The sequence below is a fragment of the Balaenoptera musculus genome, chromosome 2, assembly GCF_009873245.2.
Source record: "Balaenoptera musculus isolate JJ_BM4_2016_0621 chromosome 2, mBalMus1.pri.v3, whole genome shotgun sequence".
In the NCBI taxonomy this organism is placed as follows: domain Eukaryota; kingdom Metazoa; phylum Chordata; class Mammalia; order Artiodactyla; family Balaenopteridae; genus Balaenoptera; species Balaenoptera musculus.
Window position 1 is genome coordinate 13848354 of NC_045786.1, and position 25571 is coordinate 13873924.

At 38.7% G+C, this 25571-nt stretch overlaps 1 protein-coding gene across 10 annotated transcripts in view; it reads right to left on the reverse strand.

The window, feature by feature from the left end:
* MLLT10 (MLLT10 histone lysine methyltransferase DOT1L cofactor) overlaps positions 1-25571 on the reverse strand; it is a 250863-nt gene that overhangs the window by 190773 nt on the left and 34519 nt on the right. For all 10 annotated transcript variants that reach the window (XR_005018668.1, XR_005018669.1, XM_036842295.1 and 7 more), the window contains one exon: positions 7288-7342. Coding sequence is in view for 8 of the 10 variants with exons in the window: in XM_036842295.1 (XP_036698190.1) it covers positions 7288-7342 (55 nt within the window). In the remaining 2 variants the exon portion in view is untranslated. The remainder of the gene's footprint in view (positions 1-7287; positions 7343-25571) is intronic.

Genomic DNA, 25571 nt, shown 5'->3' on the forward strand with positions numbered 1-25571 from the left:
ATAACAAGAGATTGAATCAACCAACAAGCAAAAACCTCCCCACAAAGAAAAGCCCTGGGCCAGATGCCTTCATAAGTGAATTCTACCAAACATTTAAAGAAATATTAACAAAAATCCTTCTCAAACTCTTCCAAAAATCTTGAAGAGGGAACACTTCCTAGCTCATTCTATGAGGCCAGTATGATAGCAAATGCCCCCAAGGTCAGACAAACATAAGAAAACAAAATAACAGCCCAATACCCCTTATGAATATAAATGCAAATATTCTCAAAACAAGTGTATCAGTGTCCTAGAACGGCCATAAAAAATGTCAACAAATTTGGTAGCTTAAGAAAACAAATACATTCTCTCACAGTTCTGGAAGCCAGAAGTCCAAAATCAACATGCTTCTCTCCTACCTTCTTGTGGCTCTCGCAATCCTTGACATTTCTTGGTTTATAGCTACATTACTCCAATGTCCACATTACTCTTTTTTTTTTTCAACCTTAGTCTTCACATGGCCATCTCCCCTATGTCTGTGTCTCCACATACTTTTACAAGGACATCTGTCATTGGATTGAGTGTCCACACTAGGCCAGGATGATCTCATTCAAGATTTTTACACTGAAAACTACAAAACATTGCTGAAAGAACTTAAAGACATAAATAAATGGAAAGACATCCTGTGTTCATATTATGGAAGACTTAATATTGTTAAGACAGCAATACTATCCAAAGCAATCTACAGATGCAATGCAACCCCTTATCAAAATGCCAATGGCCTTTTTCACAATCCTTGAATTCATATGGAATTTCCATAGAACGCAAAGAGCCAAAGCAATATTGAAAAAAAAAGAGTAAAATTGGAACAGTCAAACTTCCCAACTTCAAAACTTATTACCAAAGCTACAGTCATCACAACAGTGTGCACTGGCATAAGAATAGATAAAAAGAGCAATAGGATATAATAGAGTCCAGGAATAAACCCATGCACATATAGCCAACTGATTTTTAACAAGGATACCAAGACCATTCAATGGGGGAAAGAATAGTCTCTTCAACAAATGGTGCTGGGACATCTGGATACCCACAAGAAAAAAAAATGAAGTTGGACCCCTAACTCACATCATATACAAAAATTAACTCAAAAGGGTCTTCACTGGTGGCACAGTGGTTAAGAATCCGCCTGCCTTTTCAGGTATATCAAGAAGTACTTTTAAAATTGTAGCACACCTGTAAATGTTGGTATGAGTGTAATGTGCCTACAAAATCTGTCTTCATTGAAAATTACACTAATAAATGCCTGATAAATCTAAAAAAAAAAAAGAATCCGCCTGCCAATGCAGGGGACACAGGTTCGATCCCTGGTCCAGGAAGATCCTACATGTCGTGGAGCAACTAAGCCCATGCGCCACAACTGCTGAGCCTGCACTCTAGAGCACATGCTCCACAACAAGAGAAGCCATTGCAATGAGAAAAGCCTGTGCAGTGCAACGAAGAGTAGCCCCTGCTCGCCACAACTAGAGAAAGCCCGCACGCAGCAACAAAGACCCAACGCAGCCAAAAGAACAAAACAAAACAAAAACTCAAAATGGATCAACAGGGGAATTCCCTGGCAGTCCAGCGGTTAGGACTCCGTGCTTCCACTGCAGAGGGCACAGGTTCGATCTCTGGTTGGGGAACTAGGATCCTGCATGCTGCACAGCACAGCCAAAAGAAAAAAGAAAAAAAGACCCTATCTCTGAATGTAGTCACATTCTGAGCAGCTGGGGATTAGGACTTCAACCATGAAGTGTGTCAACTTCCTTGTCTGTTAAAATAAAGAAAAAAAAATTTTTTTTAATGGATCAACAACCTAAAAAGAGCTAAAAACATAAAACTCTAAGGAAGGAAATCAGTGTAAAATCTTTATATCTTCGGGTAGTAATGGATTATTAGGACACTAAAAGCATAAGCAACAAAAGAAAAATTAGATAAATTGGACTTCATCAAATTAAAAACTATTGTGAATCAACAGACAATATAAAGAAAATGAAAAAACAACCCACAGAGTAGGAGAAAAGATTTGTAAATCATGTATCTCTGATAGGTGTCTAGAATCCAGAAGATATAAAGAACTCTTACAGCTCAACAAAAAAAAGGCAAACAACCCAATTACAAAATGGACAAAGAATATGAACAGGGGGACTTCCCTGGCAGTCCAGTGGTTAAGACTCCACACTTCCACTGCAGGAGGGCACAGGTTCGATCCCTGGTCGGGGAACGCCCGGCACAGCCAAAAAAAAAAAAAGAACATGAACAGGTATTTTTCCAAAGAAGATTTACAAATGGCCAACAAGCACATGAAAAAGTGCTCAACATCATTCATGATCAGAGAAATGCAAATCAAAACCACAATGAGGTACCACTTCATATCCACTAGGATAGCTATAATTCTAAAAATTCAGAAAATATTAAGTGTTGGTGATAATGCGAAGGAAATGGATCCCTCATACACTGCTTGTGGGAATGTAAAAATGGTGCAGCCACTATGAAAAACAGTTTGGTGGTTCCTTGAAAAGTTAAATACAGAAGCACCATATGACCCATCAACGCCACTAGTAGTATATACCCCCCAAAATACCAATGTTCTAACATCTATACCAGTGTTCACAGCAGCACTATTCACAACAGCAAAGAGATAGAAACAACCCAAATGTCTTTCAACAAATGAAAGGATAGATAAAATGTGGCCTGTATATATACAATGGGATATCAGTCAGCCATAAGGAGGAATGAAGTACTAATACAGACTGCAACGTTGCTGAACCTGAAAATGGATCTAGACACTGATCAACAGCTGTTAACACACACACACACACATACACAAAACAATTATCATATGCCTCTTGAAGGAAATATACAACACTATCTATGAAGTATTCTTGATTGTCCCCACAATAAACTGATTATGATCAAGTCTCTGAATATATCTAACTACTAATGTACAGAAAATACATGGAACAAAGTGACATGTTAAAACACACACACACACACACACACACACCATCTAAGATTAATCAACAAAGTCTGCTGTGTACAAACTCTACAGGACAAATGACCCAGATTTTTTCCATAAGTAAACTGACAAAGGGGGAAAGAAGACAAAGGAGATTACAGAGAGACCTAAGAGACATACCAAGCTACTGCAATGTATGCACCTTATTTGGATCCAGCTTATGGACCTTATGGGATCCTGATTCAACAACTATAAACGAAAACAGGAGACAATCAGGAAATTCTGAACAATGACTAGATATTTGATGGGTTTAGGAAATCCTTGTCAATTATTTTAGGTGTGATAATATATTGTGCATTTTTAAAATATACACGTAAACTAGAAATGCTCACATAATTCAAAATAATCAGAAGACTGGGGTAGCGAAGGGTATAGAAGAAACAGCTGGCCATGACTTGGTCACTGTTAAAGCTAGGTACCAAGGTGGGGATACTCTCTACTTGTATGTATGCTTGAAATTTTTCAATAATAAAAGCATTTTTTTAATATACCTGTAAAAATTTACCACTTTAGTATCTCTTCTGTCCATTCCCTCATTTTTATCCCTCCTCCTACTTCTGTCTCAAACAGTTCCTCAGTATCTCTCCCTTGGACTTGCTACAATAAAGCAGAGTCTTATCTCTGTGGAGTGTAGATTCTAACATCAGAGTATAAAACCCAAAAAAGTATGTATAATCAAAACTATCCTTGAAAAACCCCTTAAAATCCCAAGAGAGAAAGTGCAAGACACTGTACATCATTTTGAATACACAACCCTGCTTTATTCAAGTTCTTCTAACTGTGCTGTCAGATAGTATCTATCAATGATCCTCAACTCATTTTAAAACTTCCTCTTCAAGAATAGAAGTAAGCCGACATCACCTCTTGCCTGGCCCCCTCAATAATAGTATACTTCATGTCTTTGTCAGCGATGGTTGGGAAAGCTTTACAATAATTCACAAGGGATTTCCATATAGGTTTGCCTAGAGCTCAGTGAGTAAAATGGCAGACTGAATTACCTCCATAATTTATATTTTTCTATCTCCCCCCACCCGCTAGGCCATATAGCTGGTTTTAAGTATGTTAAATGCACTTATCATCCAGCTTCGCCTTTCTTTTTTATAGTTGGTCTGGTCTCATATCCTTCCAATCCATTTACCACAATGCTGTCAGAGTGATCTTTCTAAACCAGAAAACTCATATGTTATACCTCAGTTTCAGTGGCTCCCCATAATCAACAGGATCAAGTCCTTAGTATGAAAGGGTGGAGCAGGGGCGGAGAAGAAAGAGGGAGGGGGAAGGTGGGGAAGGAGGGAGGGAAGGCAAGCCAAGGCAAGGGGAGGGGAGGAAGGAAGGAAAAGGATGAGCAGGGGAAAGGGAAAAGAAAGAAAATCTTGCCTATACCATCAGCTCCACCTCTCAGAAGGGCTACTATTCAAACTTTACAATGCAAATCCCTGATATACCTGTGCCTTTTATCATTTACTTCTCCCTTTGCCTATAATAACCCACCTTTCACACATCAATCTATGTTAAAACACTTACCTTCAACAACTGAGAACTATGGAGTGATTGACATTGAAGAAAAGTAACAGTTAAATTGAAAAATTCCTAATCCTGATCACCAGAAAAACTAAAATTTGGAACATATTTTCTGGTATGAAAAATGGGTACTAGCTATTGAAGAACAGCATCATTGATACTATATACATCAGGTACACTGTGAGGTTTTGTTAACCAGTCTGGAAATACAATTGGCATTTCTATAATAAAATGCATACCAGGCTCCAAAATAATTTTGGAACACAATTTAGTCAGAATTTTTAAAATACACATCAAATTTAGAGTATGAGAAAGATGGCATTGCAAATCAATATGAAAAAATGAACTGTTCAATAAATGGAGATGGGACAAATGGTAGCATTTTATCATCTAGGAAAAAATGAAGCTGGAACCATACCTCACATTGTATTAGCTGGATACATTCCAAATGCATCAAACATTAAACTGTTAAAAGAAAAAAAAAGAAAAGAAAGAAAGAAACTACAAAAATACTAAAGGAGGGAGGGGCTTCCCTGGTGACGCAGTGGTTAAGAATCCACCTGCCAATGCAGGGGACACAGGTTCGAGCCCTGGTCCAAGAAGATCCCATGTGCCATATAGAGCAACTAAGCCCATGCGCCGCAACTACTGAGCCTGCGTTCTAGAGCCTGCGAGCCACAACTACTGAGCCTCTGTGCCACAACTACTGAAGCCCACGCTCCTAGAGTCCCTGCTCAGCAACAAGAGAAGCCACCACAACGAGAAGCACGCGCACCGCAACAGAGTAGCCCCTGCTAGCCACAACTAGAGAAAGCCCACGTGCAGCAACAAAGACCCAACATAGCCAAAAATAAATAAATAAAATAAAATAAATAAATTTACTAAAAAAAAAAGAAATACTAGAGGAGGGAGTTCCCTGGTGGTCCAGTGGTTAGGACTCTGCATTTCCACTGCAGGGGGCACAGGTTCACTCGCTGGTTGGTAAACAATCCTACATGCCATGCGTTGCAGCCAAGAAAAAAAAAAAAGCTAAAGGAAAACCATGAAAGAATTCCTTTATAACTTTGAAGTAGGGAAAGCCTTAACTAATGGTTCAAAACACAGAAACCAAGAAAGACAAGATTAAGAAATTCACCTAAATAAAAATCAAAATTTTCTGCATGAGAAAAAGCCACATGAGCAAGATCAACAACAGGGCCAAAACTAGTCCAACTCATCACAAAAGCCTAATATATGAGGTACTCCTATGAAAGCTTCAACAAATCAAAAAGGAAAAAATCAACAACCAAACAGAAAAAGAACAGATCACAGATGGGACAATACCAGTTGAACTGCTCTTAAAAACATGAAAAGATATTCAGATTCACTCATAATAAGAGAAACGCAAAATGCATGGTTTGAGACACCAACTTTCATCTACTGGATTACAAAAGATGTGTGCTGCTGGGAACACAAATTGGTACCACCACTAAAGAGAATAATTTGGGAATATCTACCAAAATTAATTGTAAAATCTCTTTGACCTAACAGTTCCACTGTTGGGAATTAATAAAATCCTACAGATGTCTTTGCATAGAAGCAAAACGACATATATAGAAGCATTAGTCATGAAAGCAAAAGATTAGAAACAGGCAGCTGATTACATAACATACGATAATAAAGAAAGCTCTATACTGATAATAGATAAACTGTTCAGGGAAAAACTCTAGATGCAAGAGAGTATATATAATATTCATCCATTTGTATAAAATTGCAGAGAATTTTTGTTTCCTCATATTTATTTGTGTATCCAAAAACGTAGTAACAGCAACTATGTTGGTGGCAGAAACTGTACTGAGAAACTGTGCAGATAATGGTGAACAGGAGTGGGAGCGAGGATTTTTAATATTTAAAATTTTGGATAATGTGACTTATAGTCTAAACATTAGATTTAAATATTTATATATATCTATATAGTGCTAGCCAAAAACACTGTATTTTCCCCTTTTTTTTTTACTCATGCCATGAAACTATTCTATGCCAAAAATACTTTAGAGCTGGCTTCCCAAAATGTAAGTATATACTAATAGTACTAGTTTTATCTGTACTATTTTGAGTTTCTTCATCAGTTGCTTAATTTTCATAAAATGCCACAGTTTAATAAATTGATGTCTACACATTTAAGAATGGTACTGAGCTATAAAGAAACATGGATTTCTCTAAGAAAGGTAACTAAAAATGGAAATGAAAATTAGAAATACAAAAGGGGTCTTATGAAAGCACACCAAAATTTAAGAGAAGTCAGAATTTGTTTATATTCAAGCAACAAGGATCCACAGGGTGTTAAAATTAACATGCATTAGAAACATCATTTGTCTAGCAATACACAAAACAGGAGAAAAAGAATCTAAAACAGATTTTTATCTCTAACAAAGAAAAAAAAAAAGTGGCTTTTCCCAACAGTAATATAAGAAACTGTATCCATTTAAAAAAAAAAAATCAAGATTTTAATTAGAAGTATGTGGATCATTCTGCACCAAAACAAAACAAAACTTAAGTTTGTCCAGAAAGTAGAAAAGTTATGTTTCAATTTTTAAAAATTCATAAATTACATCCAGTACTGTTAAAAATATTTAAGCAGCAAACACTTTGATATAATATGAACTACCAGATATTTTAAAATACATCTGCACTCCAGTGTTCAAGAAAATTTTCAAGAGAAAATGTTCAAGAGAATTCTCTGCACTTACCGCCATTATCTGTTCTTTTTAAAGCTCCATCCTTATGAGGACACAGTTCACATCTCTATTAAAGGGGGGGGGGGAACAAAGAGATTTTTCAGATTACCAAAGTATAACATCTTCCCTGTAACTTCAAAACTATTAAAAATATGGTAGTGGCATTTGTACTAGTTGCCACCAAGAGTGTTATCAGAAAGATCCTCACAAAGTAATTCTCCTTGACATCTGATCTTCCTCAGAGTACCACACAACAACTTTTAAAAGTATTTTACTTAACATTTAAATTCCTGCCACAATTTTTTTCTAATATTACATTAATAAAAAATAAAAAAGATTCTCTCAACATAGGATTGGGGCACAGTTTTTAAACCTTTGCCTCTACTCCTTTGCTTTCTGAGTAGAATCAACCAGGATTATTACATACTCAGTTGGATCTGGTTCTTCTCCTGAAATAAAGAGCCAAACTCACATTCAGAATTTTGATTCAATAGGAAGGCATATCTCACATGTGCTGACCTGCCTTTGGAAGGAAAGAACTGCTCTAATTATTCTAGTTACTCTTTTCATTCACAGCACAATGATACTCAGAATTATTATGGATCCCTCTCTACATTCCCACAATTTAAAACCAGAAATAAACACCAAGCCAGTACTGCCATTTCTTTTCACTACTGACAAGAGGAACTGAAATAATTGTAAAATAATAAAGAGTTTTCAGTGGCACTGTCTTACTATGAAGACTACATTCCTAGAAATCATGTATGATTACTTATTATTTGTACCCTACCTTACTCTCCAAAGAGGTTTGAAGCATATAATATAGCAATATAACTGAGGTTACCAAAGGAAAATACGAGCAGGAAAATTAAAATAAAATAGTGAATAAGCACACAATAAGCTGGTAGGGGAGGTTAAAGGACAAAAGTAGTAAAAATCATCTACATCCACGATGAGCAGTTAAGGGATACACAAAACAATTAGATGTAAACTATGATATCAAAAACAGTAATCATGGGCTTCCTTGGTGGCGCAGCGGCTAAGAATCCACCTGCCAATGCAGGGGACACGGGTTCGAGCCCTGGTCTGGGAAGATCCCACATGCCGCAGAGCAACTAAACCCGTGCGCCACAACTACTGACTCTGCACTCTAGAGCCCGCGAGCCACAACTACTGAAGCCCGCGTGCCTAGAGCCCATGCTCTGCAACAAGAGGAGCCACCGCAATGAGAAGCCCGTGCACTGCAACGAAGAGTAGCCCCCACTCGCCACAACTAGAGAGAAAGCCTGCACGCAGCAATGAAGACCCAATGCAGCCAACAATAAATTAATTAATTTTTTTAAAAAAAAAGTAATCATGAGGGGAGGAGAATACAGATGCAGGGTTTTTTAAATGCATTTGAAATTAAGAGATCAGCAACTTAAAACAATCCCGTATATATATATAGACTGCTATACCAAATCCTCATGGTAACTGCAAGCCAAAAATCTATGATAGATATACACATAAAAAAGAAAAAGAAATCCAATTATAACCCAAAAGATAGTCATCAAATCACGAGAAGAAAACAAGAGAAGAAGAAGAATGGGAAAAAAAGACCTACAAAAACAAATCCAAAACAACAAAATGGCAATAAGAACATACATATCGATAATTACCTTAAATGTAAATGGACTAAATGCTCCAACCAAAAGACATGGTCTGGCTGAATGGATACAGAAACAAGACCCACATATATGCTGCCTACAACAGACTCACTTCAGATCTAGAGACACACACATACTCAAAGTGAGGGGGTAGAAAAGGTATTCCATGCAAATGGAAAAATCAAAAGAAAGCTGGAGCAGCAATACCAGTATCAGACAAAACAGACTTTAAAATAAAGACTGTTACGAGAGACAAAGAACACTACATAATGATCATGGGATCAGTCCAAAAAGAGGATATAACAATTGTAAACGTATACGTACCCAACATACGAACACCTAAATATACAATTCAAATACTAATGAACATAAAATGAGAAACTGACAGGAATACAATAATGGTAAGGGATTCTCAACTCCCCACTTACATCAACGGCCAGATCATCCAGACAGAAAAACACTAAGTAAACACTGGCCTAAAATGACACATTACAGCAGATGCACTTAACTGATATATAGAGAGATATATGTATATCTATATATATGAGCACTCCATCCGAAAGCAGCAGAATACACATTCTTTTCAAGCGCACATGCAATATTCTCCAGGATAGATCACGTACATACTAGGCCACAAAACAAGCCTCAGTAAATTTTAAGAAAACTGAAATCATATCAAGCATCTTTTACAACACTATGAGATTGGAAATCAACTACAAGAAAAAAACTATGAAAAACACAAACATGTGGAGGCTAAACAATACGCTACTAAACAACCAATGGATCACTAGTGAAATCAAAAGAGAAAATTAAAAAATACCAAGAGACATGGGACTTCCCTGGTGGCGCAGTGGTTAAGAATCCACCTGCCAATGCAGGGGACATGGGTTCGAGCCCTGGTCCAGGAAGATCCCACATGCTGCAGAGCAATTAAGCCCATGCGCCACAACTACTGAGCTTGCGCTCTAGAGCCCACAGGCCACAACTACTGAGCCTGCGTGCCACAACTACAGAAGCCCGCGTGCCTAGAGCCCGTGTTCCACAACAAAGAGAAGCCACCCCAGGAGAAGCCCACGCACCGCAACGAAGAGTAGCCCCCACTCGCCACAACTAGAGAAAGCCCGCGCGCAGCAACAAAGACCCAACACAGCCACAAAAATAAGTAAATAAATAAGTAAATAAATAAAGTGCAAATTAAAAAAAAAAAATACCAAGAGACAAATGAAAACAAAAACATGATGATCCAGAGAGTTCCCTGGTGGCCTAGTGGTTAGGATTCTGGGCTTTCACTGTCATGGTCCAGGTTCAATCCATGGACAAGGAACTGAGATCCCGCAAGCCACGTGATGTGGTCAAAAAAGAAAAAAAAAAAACACAGGATGATCCAAAACGTATGGGATGCAGCAAAAGCAGTTGCAAAAAAGGGAAGTTTACAGCAATACAAGCTTGTACCTCAGGAAACAAAAAAATCTCAAATAAACAACCTAACTTTACATCTAAAGCAACTAGAGAAAGAAGAACAAACAAAACCCAACATTAGTAGAAGGAAAGAAATCATAAGGATCAGAGCAAAAATAAATGAAATAGAAATGGAGAAAACAATAGAAAAGATCAATAAAACTAAGCTGGTTCTTTGAAAAGATAAACAAAAGTGATAAACCTTTAGCCAAACTCATCAAGAAAAAAAGGGAGGACTTCCCTGGTGGTCCAGTGGTTAAGACCTCCACTGCAGGAGGCAGAGGTTCAATCCCTGTTCAGGGAAGTTCCGCATGCCGTGGCGTGTGGCCAAAAAAAATCAAAAAGAAAAAAGAAAAAAAGGGAGAGAGCTCAAATCAATAAAATGAGAAATGAAAAAAGTTACAACTGACAGGACAGAAATACAAAGAATCATAAACTACTACTACTACTACTAGCAACTATACACAACTAAAATGGAAAACCTAGAAGAGATGGACAAATTCTTAGAAAGGTACAGTCTCCCAAGACTGAAGCAGGAAGAAGTAGAAAATATGAACAGACCAAGTACTGAAATTGAATCAGTAACTTAAAAACTCCCAACAGGAAATTCCCTGGCGGTCCAGTGGTTAGGACTCTGCACTTTCACTGCTAAGGGCCTGGGTTCGATCCCTGGTCAGGGAACTAAGATCCCGCAAGCTATGCAGTGCAGCCAAAACAAAAAAAAAAAGTTAAAATACATAAAAAATAAAAGCTCCCAACAAACAGAAGTCTAGGACCAGATGGCTTCACAGGTGAATTCTACCAAACATTCAAATATTTAAAGAAGAGTTAACACCTATCCTTCTTAAACTATTCCAAAACACAGCAGAGGAAGGAACACTTCCAAAGTCATTCTACGAGGGCACCATCACCCTGATACCAAAACCAGACAAAGATATCACACACAAAAAAATTGCAGGCCATTATCACTGATGAACATAGATACAAAAATCCTCAACAAAATAGTAGCAAACCATATCCAACAATACATTAAAAGAATTATACACCATGATCAAGTGGGATTTATCCAAGGGATGCAAGAGTTTTTCAATATCCACAAATTAATCAATGTGTTATATAACACATTAACAAATTGAAGAATAAAAATCATACCATCATTTCAATATATGGAGAAAAAGCTTTTGATAAAGTTCAACGTCCATTTATGCTCCCCAGAAAGTGAGCAGAAAGGAAACCTACCTATACATAATAAAGGCCATGTATGAAAAACCCACAGCTAACATCATACTCAATGATGAAAAGCTGAAAACATTTCCTCTAAGATCAGGAATAAAATAAGGATTCCCAATTTCGCTATTCAACATTGTTTTCTAAGTTCCAACCACAGCAGTCAAAGAAAAAAACAAAAAAAGAAAAAAAAGGAATGCAAATTAGAAAAGAAGTAAAAATGTCACTGTTTGAAGATGGCATGATACTCCACATAGAAAATCCTGAAGGGCTTCCCTGGTGGCACAGTGGTTAAGAATCTGCCTGGCGATGCAGGGGACACGGGTTCGAGCCCTGGTCCGGGAAGATCCCACATGACGCGGAGCAACTAGGCCCGTGAGCCACAACTACTCAGCCTGTGCTCTAGACCCCACGAGCCATAACTACTGAGCCCACATGCCACAACTACTGGATCCCGCACGACTAGTGCCTGTGCTCCACAACAAGAGAAGCCACCGAAACAACAAAGAATAGCTCACGCTCACCGCAACTATAGAAAGCCCGTGCACAGCAACGAAGACCCAACACAGCCAAAAATAAATAAATAAAATAAATTAATTTTTAAAAAAAAGAAAATCCTGAAGACGTTACCAGAAAACTACTAGAGCTCATCAATGAAATTCAGGAAAGTTGCAGGGAACAAAACTAATATACAGGACTTGCCTGGTAGCGTAGTGGTTAAGAATCCACCTGCCAATGCAGGGGACAAGGGTTCGAGTCCTGGTCCGGGAAGATCCCACATGCTGCAGAGCAACTAAGCCCATGTGCCACAACTACTGAGCCTGTATGCCACAACTACTGAGCCTGTGCCCTAGAGCCCATGAGCTACAACTACTGAAGCCTGTGCACCTAGAGCCTGTGCTCTGCAACAAGAGAAGCCACCGCAATGAGAAGCCTGCTCACCACAACAAAGAGTAGCCCCTACTAGCCGTAACTAGAGAAAGCCCACGCACAGCAATAAAGACCCAATGCAGCCAAAAAAAAAAAACTAATATACAGATATCTGTTACATTTCTATACACTAACAACAAACTATCAAAAAGAGAAATTAAGGAAACAATCCCATTTACCACTGCATCAAAAAGAATAAAATACCTAGGAGGTAAAAGACCTGTACTCAGAAAACTGTAAGACACTGATGAAAGAAACTGAAGATGACACAATCAGATGGAAAGATGTTCTTGGATTGGAAGAATTAATATTGTTAAAATGACCATACTACCCAAGGCAATCTACAGGCTCAATGAAATCCCTACCAAATGAGTAATGGCATTTTTCACAGAACTAGAACAGATGATTTTTTAATTTCTATGGAAACATAAAAGACCCCAAATAGACAAAACAATCTTGAGAAAGAAGAACAGAGCTGGAGGAATCCCACTCCCTGACTTCAGACTGTACTACAAAGCTACAAAACAGTATGGTACTGGCAAAAAAAAAAAAAAAAAAAAAACATAGGTCAGTGGAACAGAATAGAGAGCCCGGAAATAAACCCACATATCTATAGTCAATCTATGACAAAGGAGGCAAGAATACACAATGGAGAAAAGACAGTCTCTTCAATAAAAGGTGTTGGTAACACAGGACAGCTACATATAAAAGAATAAAATTAGAACATTCTCTAACACCATATACAAAAATAAACTCAAAATGGATTAAAGACCTATATTTAAGGCAAGATACTATAAAATTCCTAGAGTAAAACAGGCAGAACATTCTTTGACATAAATCACACCAATTTTTTTTTAATCTGTGTTCTAAAACAAAGGAAACAAAAGCAAAAATAAATAAGACTTAATTAAACTTAAAAGCTTTTGCACATCAAAGGAAACCATAAACAAAACAAAAGACAACCTGCTGAATGGGAGAAATATTTGCAAACGATGTGACTGATAAGGGGTTAATACCCAACATACATAAACAGCTCATGCAACTCAACATCAAAAAACCACCCAATTGAAAAATGGGCAGAAGGGGACTTCCCTGGTGGCACAGTGGATAGGAATCTGCCTGCCAATGCAGGGGACACGGGTTCGAGCCCTGGTCCCGGAAGATCCCACATGCCGCAGAGCAACTAAGCCCGTGCGCCACAACTACTAAGCCTGCACTCTAGAGCCCGCGAACCACAACTACCGAGCCCTCATGCCACAACTACTGAAGCCCATGTGCCTACAGCCTGTGCTGTGCAACAAAAGAAGCCACCACAATGAGAAGCCCGCACACTGCAATGAAGAGTCACTCCCACTCACCACAACTAGAAAAAGCACAGCAACAAAGACCCAATGCAGCCAAAAATAAATGAATTTTAAAAAAAAAAAGGGGGGCAGAAGAACTGAACATTTTTCCAAAGAGGAAATGCAGATGGCCAACAGGCACATGAAAAGATGCTCAATATCACTAATTATTAGAGAAATGCAAATCAAAACTACAATGAGGTATCACCTCACACTGGTCAGAATGGCCATCATTAAAAAGTCTACAAATAGGAGTTCCCTGGTGGTCCAGTGGTTAAGAATTCGCCTTCCAATGCAGAGGACGCAGGTTCGATCCCTGGTCAAGGAACTAAGATCCCACATGCCACAGGGCAACTAAGCCCATGCGCCACAACTACCGAGCCCGCACACTCTGGAGCTTACACACCACAACTAGAAAGAAGCCTGCACACCAAAACTAGAGAGAAGCCCGCGCACGGCAACAAAGATCTTGTGTGCCACAACTAAGACCCGATGCAGCCAAATAAATAAATTTTTAAAAAATATTTTTTAAATCAATGAAAGCATTCTGTGATAATCAATGCACTATATGAAATTTACAATAAAGACAATAGTCTCATTCATTATAAAAAAAGAAAAAGGAAAAATACTAATTACTTCACTTCTAGAGAACCAAAGGAAATATGATAGAAATGGCAATTATTAAGTACTATGTGTTATCTTTATATCACTTACACTTTAATTTCAAGACATGAAAAGATATGTGTACAGAAATATTTTATATCACTGTTTATGACTATAAAGTTTTTATTGTAAGTCCAACTGTATAACAATGAGGGAACTAATGCTATATTCACAAAGATTTTAAATGAGTTATAAAATGCAGAGAAGAAAATTCTAAAAGAAAACTACATGCTAATAAGTAAAATACTATTACTATGTCTTTACCTTTAGTCTTTTACTAAAGGTAAAAATAGATATATAGAAGACTTGAGAGAAAGAAATAATTACAGGAAAAGAAGATTAATTTATAATTAGAGGCTATACCCTAAGCTCAGGAAAAAAGAATCAGGTTCTGGACAACAGAGATTCCAGACCCTACAGTAAACTAATCCAACCTGAAAAGTTTCACAGGGCAGGCTTGCAGCTAAACATGTTACTATTAAAATTCCACAGATGCATTCTTATTTAATAAGTGAGAGGTACTGTTAAAATGCACAAGTAAATCCTGTAAGAGGGTACACAGATTATAAGGAGACAAAAAAAAAAAAAAAAAGCACACATTAAAGATCTTACATTTTTTTTTCTATTTTATACATAGTAGTTTGTATCTCTTAATCCCCTGCCTTGCCCCTCCCCCACTCCTTCCTTCCCCACTGGTAAACACTTGCTTGTTCTTGGTATCTGTGAGTCTGTTTCTATTTTGTTTGTTTATATATTATTTCACTATTTATTTATTTATTTGGCTGCATCGGGTCTTAGCTGTGGCACGCAAGATCTTTGTTGCAGTGTGCGGGCTTCTTCAGGACCTTCACTGAGGCATGCGGGATCTTTAGTTGTGGCATGTGACTTCTAATTCCCTGACTAGGGATCGAACCAGGCCCCGTGCATTGGGAGTGCAGAGTCTTAGCCATTGGACTACCAGGGAAGTCCCTCTGTTTTGTTATATACATTCATTTGTTTTATTTTTTGGATTCCAAGATCTCACATTTTAACAAAGGGGGGGGAAACGTTTTAATTGAAACAGTCCAAACAAGCGGAAGTTATATAAGGTGGTTCCTTCTTCTTTACATCATGTAGTATAGTAAGAAAGCATGCAACTACTTTCCATCTTCATAACGCAGGCATCAATTTCCAAATACTTTTTCTACTTTACATTAGTTTCTTTTCCAAAGTATAAAACTCAGTATACTTCACTAAATCAAGTTCACCCAAAATACTGACTTTTAGGAGGCTGTGGCTATTAACAAGCCATTCAGCTATACTGGTTTACTCAGACTTCGAACACCACTGTATTACAGAGAGCAGCAAGATAATAATTATTTTTTTAAAAAAAGTATAGGCTAAATAAGAAGAATAAATTCAAGCTTTAAGTTTGATCTTCCTCATATAAAAGATGTAATTCTGGCATAAAGAAGTATGAGTAGGATAAAACATTTACCATCATTACTTCTTCTTTTAGGCAAAAGATAAAAATACATATTAATTAACCTATTTTTTCTTGTGTTTTAGAAAGACTCATGACTACCACAGTAGAAATAAGCACCCAGGCTGGGGTCTCCAAACAGCATTTCCCAAAGGAACCAGAACTAATGAAAGAAGTGGATGATTCTAGGTCTAGGTCAAGTATGCCCTGAGTACCTTGTTCTATCAAACAGCAAGAAAGCTATAAAAGACTGCTTTAGTCATGTCAAAAGGACCTATGGTCCAACCTAAAGAGGCTCCTGCTGGCCAAAGATGAAATCACTTAATGCTAACAGAGATAAAAACTGCAATAAACTGAAAACTACCAAATATTTTAAAATCCATCATAAAATGAATTTCTACTTCAAAAATTGCTGAGTGGACTGCCCTGGTGGCACAGTGGTTAAGAATCTGCCTGCCAATGCAGGAGACACTGGTTTGAGCCCTGGGCCGGGAAGATCCCACATGCTGTGGAGCAACTGGGCCAGTGCGCCACAACTACTGAGCCTGCGCTCTAAAGCCCATGAGCCACAACTACCGAGCCTGCGTGCCACAGCTACTGAAGCTCACGCACCTAGAGCCCGTGCTCTGCAACAAGAGAAGCCACCGCAATGAGAAGCCCGCGCACCACAACAAAGAGCAGCCCCCGCTCACAGCAACTAGAGAAAGCCCGCATGCAGCAACAAAGACCCAACGCAGCAATCAATCAATAAATAAATATCAAAACAAAAAGAAAAGAACTAAATAGGGAATTCCCTGGTGGTCCAGTGTTAAAGAATCCGCCTTCCAATGCAGGGGATGCGGGTTCGATCCCTGGTCAGGGAACTAAGATCCCACATGCCGCGGGGCAACTTAGCCCGCGCACCACAACTACTGAGCTCGCACGCCTCAACTAGAGTCCGCGTGCCGCAAACTACAGAGCCCATGTGCTCTGGAACCCACTCACGACAACTACAGAGCCCCCATGCCCTGGAGCCTGCGTGCCACAACTAGAGAAGAGAAAACCCACACGCCACAACTAGAGAGAAGCCCACGCGCTGCAACAAAAGATCCCACATGCCTCAACAAAGACCCTGCGTGCTGCAAATAAGACCCAATGCAGCCAAAAATAAAGAAAATAAATAATAAATAAATCTTTAAAAACAAAAAAGAACTAAATAAAAATTCTTAAACTTAAAAATATACATGAAGTGAAAAATTCATTGGATGGGCTTAACAACAGAATCAAGATGACAAAGGAAAGAGTCAGTGAGCTTGAAGCTACATCAATAGATAGGATCTACCTGAAAAAGAGAAAATGGTGAAAAACATGAACAGAGCTTCAGGGACCTATTGAACAGTATCAAGAAGCCACCGTGTATAACTGAAGGCCTGGAAGAGGAGGAGGACATGAGGGAGAGAATATTAATATGAGAATATGGCAGTAAAGAAAATTTTGAAAAAATAATGGATGAAAATTTCCTCTATTTGAAGACAAATTTATGGATTCCAGAAGCACAGTGAATCCCAAACAAGCAAAACTGCTTCATGAAAAGCAAACAAAAGTCTTCAAGAGGCAGTCAAAAGAAAATGACACATCAAAGACAGGGAAACAGTGATTGAATTAACAGCTGATCTCTCATCATAAACTATGGAAGTCAAAACAGTAAAACAAACATCTCTAAAGTGCTTGAAGAAAAAGAACTGTCAATCCAGAATTCTGTATCTAATATATCCTTCAAAATGAAGGTGAAACAAACGTTTTTAGGTAAGAAAGAGCAAACAGAATTCATCACCAGAAGATATGGACTACAATAAAGGCTAAAAGAAATTCTTCGGAATAAAGGGAAATGGTACTAGATGAAAAACACAAATCTTCAGGAGGCAACGAAGAACACCATAAATGGTAAATATCTGGATATACATTGGGTTGGCCAAAAAGTTCGTTTGGGTTTTTTCGTAAGAGCTTATGGAAAAATCCGAACAAACTTTTTGGCCAACCCAATATAAAAGACTTTTAGTTCTTAAATTCTTAAAAATACATATGATTACTGAAAGCAAAAATTGTAATACTGTCTTCTGGGGTTTATAATATATGTAGCTCTAATACATATGACAATAGACAATAACATAAATAACAATGGACAGAGGTGATGTGATGTAAAAGAATCTCTACAGTTACAAGATTTCTACACTTTACAAGAAGTGATACAATATTAACTGTAAGTGGGTACACTAAATAGACTGTAAAAAAGCTAAGGAAATATACTGAACTTGCTAGAGAAACACTAAGAAACTAAGGCAAACAGAAATAGCTCTACAAACTGATACATTAAAAATTCTCTACATGCAAAAAATTAAGTTGGACCCCTTATTCATATGATACATAAAAAAACTCAAAATGGATCATATACTTAAATGTAAGAGCTAACACTATAAAACTCTTAGAATGAAACTGGAGTAAATTCTTCATGACTCAGGGTTGGATAACGGTTTCTTAGATACAACACCAAAAGCAGAGTCAACAAGAGAAATAATAGATAAATTGGAATTTTCCGAACCTAAAACCTTTTGTTCTGCAAATGATACCATCAAGTAAAAAACCCCATAGAATAAAATACTTGCAAGATATATATCTGATAAGGGACTTATACCCAGAACGTATAAAGAGCTCTATAACTCAATAATAAAAAGATATATGGGGGGCTTCCCCGGTGGCGCAGTGGTTGAGAGTCTGCCTGCCGATGCAGGGGACACGGGTTCGAGCCCTGGTCTGGGAGAATCCCACATGCCGTGGAGCGGCTAGGCCCGTGAGCCACAACTACTGAGCCTGCGCGTCTGGAGCCTGTGCTCCGCAACAAGAGAGGCCGCGATGGTGAGAGGCCCGCACACCGCGATGAAGAGTGGCCCCCGCTTGCCGCAACTAGGGAAAGTCCTCGCACAGAAACGAAGACCCAACACAGCCATAAATAAATGAATTAAATAAATAAATAAACCCCAAAAAAAAGTTAAAAAAAAAAAAACAATCATTAAAAAGAAAAAAAGATATATAGGGACTTCCCTGGTGGTCCAGTGGTTAAGACCCCGTGCTTCCACTGCAGGGGGCTCGGATTTGATCCCTGGTTGGGGAACTAAGATCCCACATGCTGCAAGGCATGGCCAAAAAAAATAAATAAAACCTTAAAAAAAAAAAGATAAATATCCTAATTAAAAACTGGGGCAAGGATCTGAATAGCCATTTCTCCAAAGAAAACACATAAATGACCAAAACAAGCCCGTGAAAAGACATCTAACATTCATTAAAGAAATACAAATCAGGCTTCCCTGGTGGTGCAGTCGTTAACAATCCACCTGCCAATGCAGGGGACACGGGTTTGAGCCCTGGTCCAGGAAGATCCCACATGCTGTGGAGCAACTAGGCCCGTGCGCCACAACTGCTGAGCCTGCGCTCTAGAGCCCATGAACCACAACTACTGAGTCCACGTGCCGCAACTACTGAAGCCCGCGTGCCTAGAGCCCATGCTCCGCAACGAGAAGCCCGTGCACCGCAACCAAGAGTAGCCCCCACTCGCCACAACTAGAGAAAGCCCATGAGCAGCAACGAAGACCCAATGCAGCCAGAAGGAAATAATTAAAATGAATAAATTTATTAAAAAAAAAAAAAGGAAATACAAATCAACACCACAATGAGATACCACGAGGATGGCTAAAATCAAAAGATAAACAATAACAGATAAACAAATCCTGTTGGCAAGAATGTGGAGAAATCAGAACCCTCATATATCGCTGATGAGAGTTTAAAATGGTGTGGCTGGGCTTCCCTGGTGGCACAGTGGTTGAGAATCTGCCTGCCAATGCAGGTGACACAGGTTCGAGCCCTGGTCTGGGAAGATCCCACATGCCGCGGAGCAACTAGGCCCGTGAGCCACAATTACTGAGCCTGCGCGTCTGGAGCCTGTGCTCTGCAGCAAGAGAGGCTGCGATAATGAGAGGCTCGCGCACCGCGATGAAGAGTGGCCCCCGCTCGCCGCAACTAGAGAAAGCCCTCGCACAGAAACGAAGACCCAACACAGCCATAAATAAATAAATATTTTAAAAAATAAAATAAAATAAAATAAAATGGTGTGGCTGCTTCAGCAGTTCCTCAAAAAGTTAAACAGTTACCACATGGGTCAAAAATTCCACACCCAAAAGAAATGAAACCATACATCTACCCAAAAACATGTATGGAAATGTTCAAAACAGCATTATTCAGAATAGCTAAAATATAGATAAAATCTAAATGCCGATCAACTAATGAGTGAACAAATAAAATGTGCCAGATCCGTACAATGGAATGTTATTCAACAAAAAAAAGGAATAAAGTTCTAATACATGCTAAAACATGAGTGAACCTTAAAAACATTTTGCTAAAAGAAAAAAGCCACTCACACAAAGTCACCACCTAGTGTATGACTCCATCTATATGAAATGTCCAGAACAGAGACAGAGATTAGATTACTGGTTGCCAGGAGTTGGAGAAGTTTGATAATGAGGAGTGGCTGCTAATGAACAAAGAAGCTTCTTTTTGAAGTGATAAAAATGTTCTAAAATTGATAATGGCAATAACTGCACAATTCTGTCAATATAGTGAAAACTACTGAATTGTACACTTTAAATGGCTGAACTGTATGATATGTGAATTTCATATCATTAAAACCATTTTTTTAAAAGTAACTTTGGGGGGACTTCCCTGGTGGCTCAGTGGTTAAGAAGAATCTGCCTGCCAATGCAGGGGACACAGTTCAAGCCCTGGTGTGGGAAGATTCCACATGCCACGTAGCAACTAAGCCCGTGCGCCACAACAACTGAGCCTGCTCTCCAGAGCCCGCAAGCCACAACTACTGAGCCCACGCACCTAGAGCCCGTGCTCCACAACAAGAGAAGCCACCACAATGAGAAGTCCATGCACTGCAATGAAGAGTAGCCCCCGCTCACCACAACTAGAGAAAGCCTGCGTGCAGCAACAAAGACCCAACGCAGCCCCCCCAAAAAAAATTAATTAATTTTAAAAAAAGTAACTTTCAAATATATTAAAAAGAAAAAAAAATGAGACAAACAGAAAATAACTTCATAAAATGGTAGATGTAAACCCAATCACGTATTTACATTAAATGTGAAGAGACTAAACTTAAGAGACTAGTTAAAAGGCAGAGTGTGTTGGCACAGACATAAAAGTGAAACCCGGGACTTCCCTCGTGGCGCAGTGGTTGAGAGTCTGCCTGCCAGTGCGGGGGACATGGGTTCGAGCCCTGGCCCGGGAGGATCCCACATGCTGCGGAGCAGCTGAGCCCCTGCTCCACAACTGCTGAGCAACCCCCGCTCTCCACAACTAGAGAAAGCCCACACACAGCAGCGAAGACCCAGTGCAGCCAAAAATAAATAAATAAAAATGAATTTATTTTTAAAAAAAAAGTGAAACCCAATTATACAATATATCATCTATAAGAGATATGCTCTAAATGAGACACAAACAGGTCGAAAGTAAATGGATAAAAAAAGATATACCAGGGACTTCCCTGGTGGCGCAGTGGTTAAGGATCTGCCTGCCAATGCAAGGGACAGGGGTTCGAGCCCTGGTCCAGGAAGATCCCACATGCCACGGAGCAACTAAGCCCGTGCACCACAACTACTGAGCCTGTGCTCTAGAGCCTGTGAGCCACAACTACTGAAGCCCGGGTGCCTAGAGCCTGTGCTCTGCAACAAGAGAAGCCACCTAATGGGAAGTCCGTGCACTGCAATGAAGAGTAGCCCCCGCTTACCACAACTAGAGAAAGCCTGCGTGCAGCAACCAAGACCCAAAGCAGCCTAAATTAATTAATTAATTTTAAAAAAAAGGAAAGATATACCATACAAATCGAAAGTATAAGATGGTGAGTAGCTATACTTAATATCACAAACAAAAGAGATTTCAAGACATAGAAAATTAGTGATGATAAATGGGGACATTTCATAATGATAAATGTCAAATAATGAGCCATAATAATCATAAATGTGCACTTAATAACAATGCTTCAAAATATACATATAGCAAAAACCAACACAAGTACACAATTCCACAAACACAGTAAGATATTTTAACACTTCTGTCTCAGTAACTGACAAAATTAGACACCCACCCCCAACAAAAATCAATAACCTGAACAATACTAAAACCACCGTACACATTCCTTTCAGGTGACTATGGTACATTCACCACAAAATAAGACACAATGAATTAAAAGGAATGAAATAATACGAAGGCAATTTCCCTGGTGGCACAGTGGTTAAGAATCCGCCTGCAATGCAGGGGCCACGGGTTCCAGCCCTAGTCTGGAAAGATCCCACATGCCGTGGAGCAACTGAGCCCGTGCGCCACAACTACTGAGCCTGCGCTCTAGAGCCTACGAGCCACAAATACTGAGCCCACATGCTGCAACTACTGAAACCCATGGGCCTAGAGCCCGTGCTCCGCAACAAGAGAAGCCACTGCAATGAGAAGCCCGTGCACCTCAACGAAGCCCGCGAGCAGCAGCCAAGACCTAACGCAGCCAAAAATAAAATTAAAAAAATAAAGAAAGAGGGCTTCCCTGGTGGCGCAGTGGTTGAGAATCTGCCTGCTAATGCAGGGGACACGGGTTCGAGCCCTGGTCTGGGAAGATCCCACATGCCGCGGAGCAACTGGGCCCGTGAGCCACAATTACTGAGCCTGCGCGTCTGGAGCCTGTGCTCCACAACAAGAGAGGCCGCGATGGTGAGAGGCCCGTGCACCGCGATGAAGAGTGGTCCCCACTTGCCACAACTAGAGAAAGCCCTCGCACAGAAACGAAGACTCAACACAGTCATAAATAAATAAATAAATAAATAAATAAATAAAAAGAACGTGAATTTCTAAAAAAAAAAAATAATAAAGAAAGAAAGAAATCTTACAAAGTATGTTCCCTGACCATGCTAGGGGAAAAAGCTATAAAATTAATTAATAAGCTAAGATTTCACCTGAAGAATCTACAAAGGTGCAAACTAAACCCAAAGTGAGAAGAAGAAAGTAAATAGTAAAGAGCAGAAAAAAATGAGATAGAAACACTAAAGAAAATTTAAAATCAAAAATTGTCCTTCGGAAAGATAAACAAAGTTGATAAACTTCTAGCTAAACTAATTTAAAACATACACAAAAATTACCAATATCAGGAATAAAGCAGGAATTATCACTATAGAACCCACAGATAACTAAAAAACCAAAGATTAACTTTACACTAACCAATTCAACAACTTAGATGAAATGGAAAAATGCCTTGAAAAATACAATTTACCAAAATTGACAAGATGAAACAAAATCTGAAGAGCCCTTAAGTTGAATCCATCATCAAAATCCTTCCCCAAAATACAACTCTAGGCTCAGATTTTTTCACTGGTAAATTCCATCAAACACCAAGGAGAAAACAGAATCAATCTCACACAAACACTTCTAGAAAATAGACTACTTCTGAAATCATTTTCTAAGTTCAGCACAAAAAGTATTAATGAATATACCAATACTACCAAAACCTAAAAACAAACTACAAAAAAAATTACAGACTAACATCTCTGAAGTACATAGATGCAAAAATATTTAATAAAAATACTAGCAATTTAAATCCTGCAATATAAAAAAAGAATAATACACCATGACCAAGCAGAGTTTATTCCAGGAATACAAGGTTGATATAACATATGAAAATAAAACAATGAAATTCATATTAATTCTGCAAAAACATCACATAATCATCTCGACAGATGCAGAAAAGGCATTTGGCAAAACAACATCCATTCATGTCATAAACTGTCGCAAAACTAGGAAGAGAAGAGATCCTACTCAACCTGTTAATCATACCTTTTCATTCTGTATTTTTGATACTTTGAGGCCTTGCTGACCCTGGAGGGCTGTCCCTCCCAAGGCTAATTCCTGGAGATAGCAAACAACTCCCCAGCTTGCTTTCATATGCAAACCAATCAACTAAAAGCTCATACCCCCAACCATCTCTATTTTACACTGGCTACTATACTCCCCTGCCCTAATCACCCCAGGGCCAGGTACCAGACAACTAGGGGCAGGCCCCATACCCCAAAGCCCTTGATATTATTCAAACTAGACAATCCTAAACCTGATTACAAGTCCTTGACTATTTCTTCCCACAGAAACCAAAATAAAGGCTCTTGCCTTTACTTTTTCCCCCCGTTCACACCTGCTGCATCCTAATTAGGGTGCTTCCCCATGTGTCTTCCTAGGCTGTGGTATACCCGCCCTCCTCTGGGGAATCTGTGAGTATAACGAATTATCTTTTCAATGGCAATCATCTCCTGATCTGTTAGCCTTCCCTGCCATACTTAAGCAATAATAAAACCAGTATTTTAAAACAACCTGATAATGATCATCAATAAAAGTCTACAGCTCACATAATTAAATGGCATAAAACTGAATCCTTTCCCCAAAGAATGGGACCAAGACCTAAGTGCATGCGATAAGAGAAGAAAATAAAAATACAAATTGGAAAGAGATAAAAATCTTTATAATGTGATCACTATTAGAAAAATCGAATTAAGTTGTCTAGAAAAAAACTCGTAGAACTAACGTGAGTTAAGGTTGTTAAGACACAAATCAATAAACATAAGTCAATTCTATTTCCATATACTAAGAATAACTAAAAATTGAATTCTTTAAAATACTCCCTCCAATAATATCAAATAACATGAAATATTTCAAAATAAAAATAACTTTTAAAAAAAAGACATGCAAAACCAAAGGCTGAAAACTACAAAACACTGCTCAGGAAAACACAAAGATGACCTAAATAAATGGAGAGATATGCCATGCTAATGAACAGGAATATCTAACATTGTCAACATGTCAATTCTCGTCAAATTGATCTACAGATTCAAAGCAACTGCAATCATAATCCCATCAGCCTTTCAGAGAAATGCAAAAGCAAATATCAGACTTTTTATGGAAGTGGTAAGGACTTAGCAAAGCAATCTTGAAAAAGATGAAAAAGATTGAAGGACTTGCAAATCTGATTTCAAGACTTTCTATAAAGTTACAAATAATCAAAAGTTTGGTAATGGGTGGGAGGGAGGGAGATGCAAGAGGGAAGAGATATGGGAACATATGTATATGTATAACTGATTCACTTTGTTATAAAGCAGAAACTAACACACCTTTGTAAAGCAATTATACTCCAATAAAGATGTTAAAAAAAAAAAAAAGTTTGGTAATGATATAAGGACAAACAGATCAGTGTAACAGAATAAAGATTTCTGAAATAGAACCAAACCCACTTCTGCAGCCATGTAATGTTTCACCAAAGCAACCCAGTGAGGAAAGGAAACTCTTCTCAATAAAATAGTGCAGGGCTTCCCCGGTGGCACAGTAGTTAAGAATCCGCATGCCAATCAATGCAGGAGTCATGGGTTCGAGCCCTGGTCCGGGAAGATCCCACATGCCGCAGAGCAACTAAGTCCATGCACCACAACTACTGAGCCTGCACTCTAGAGCCCG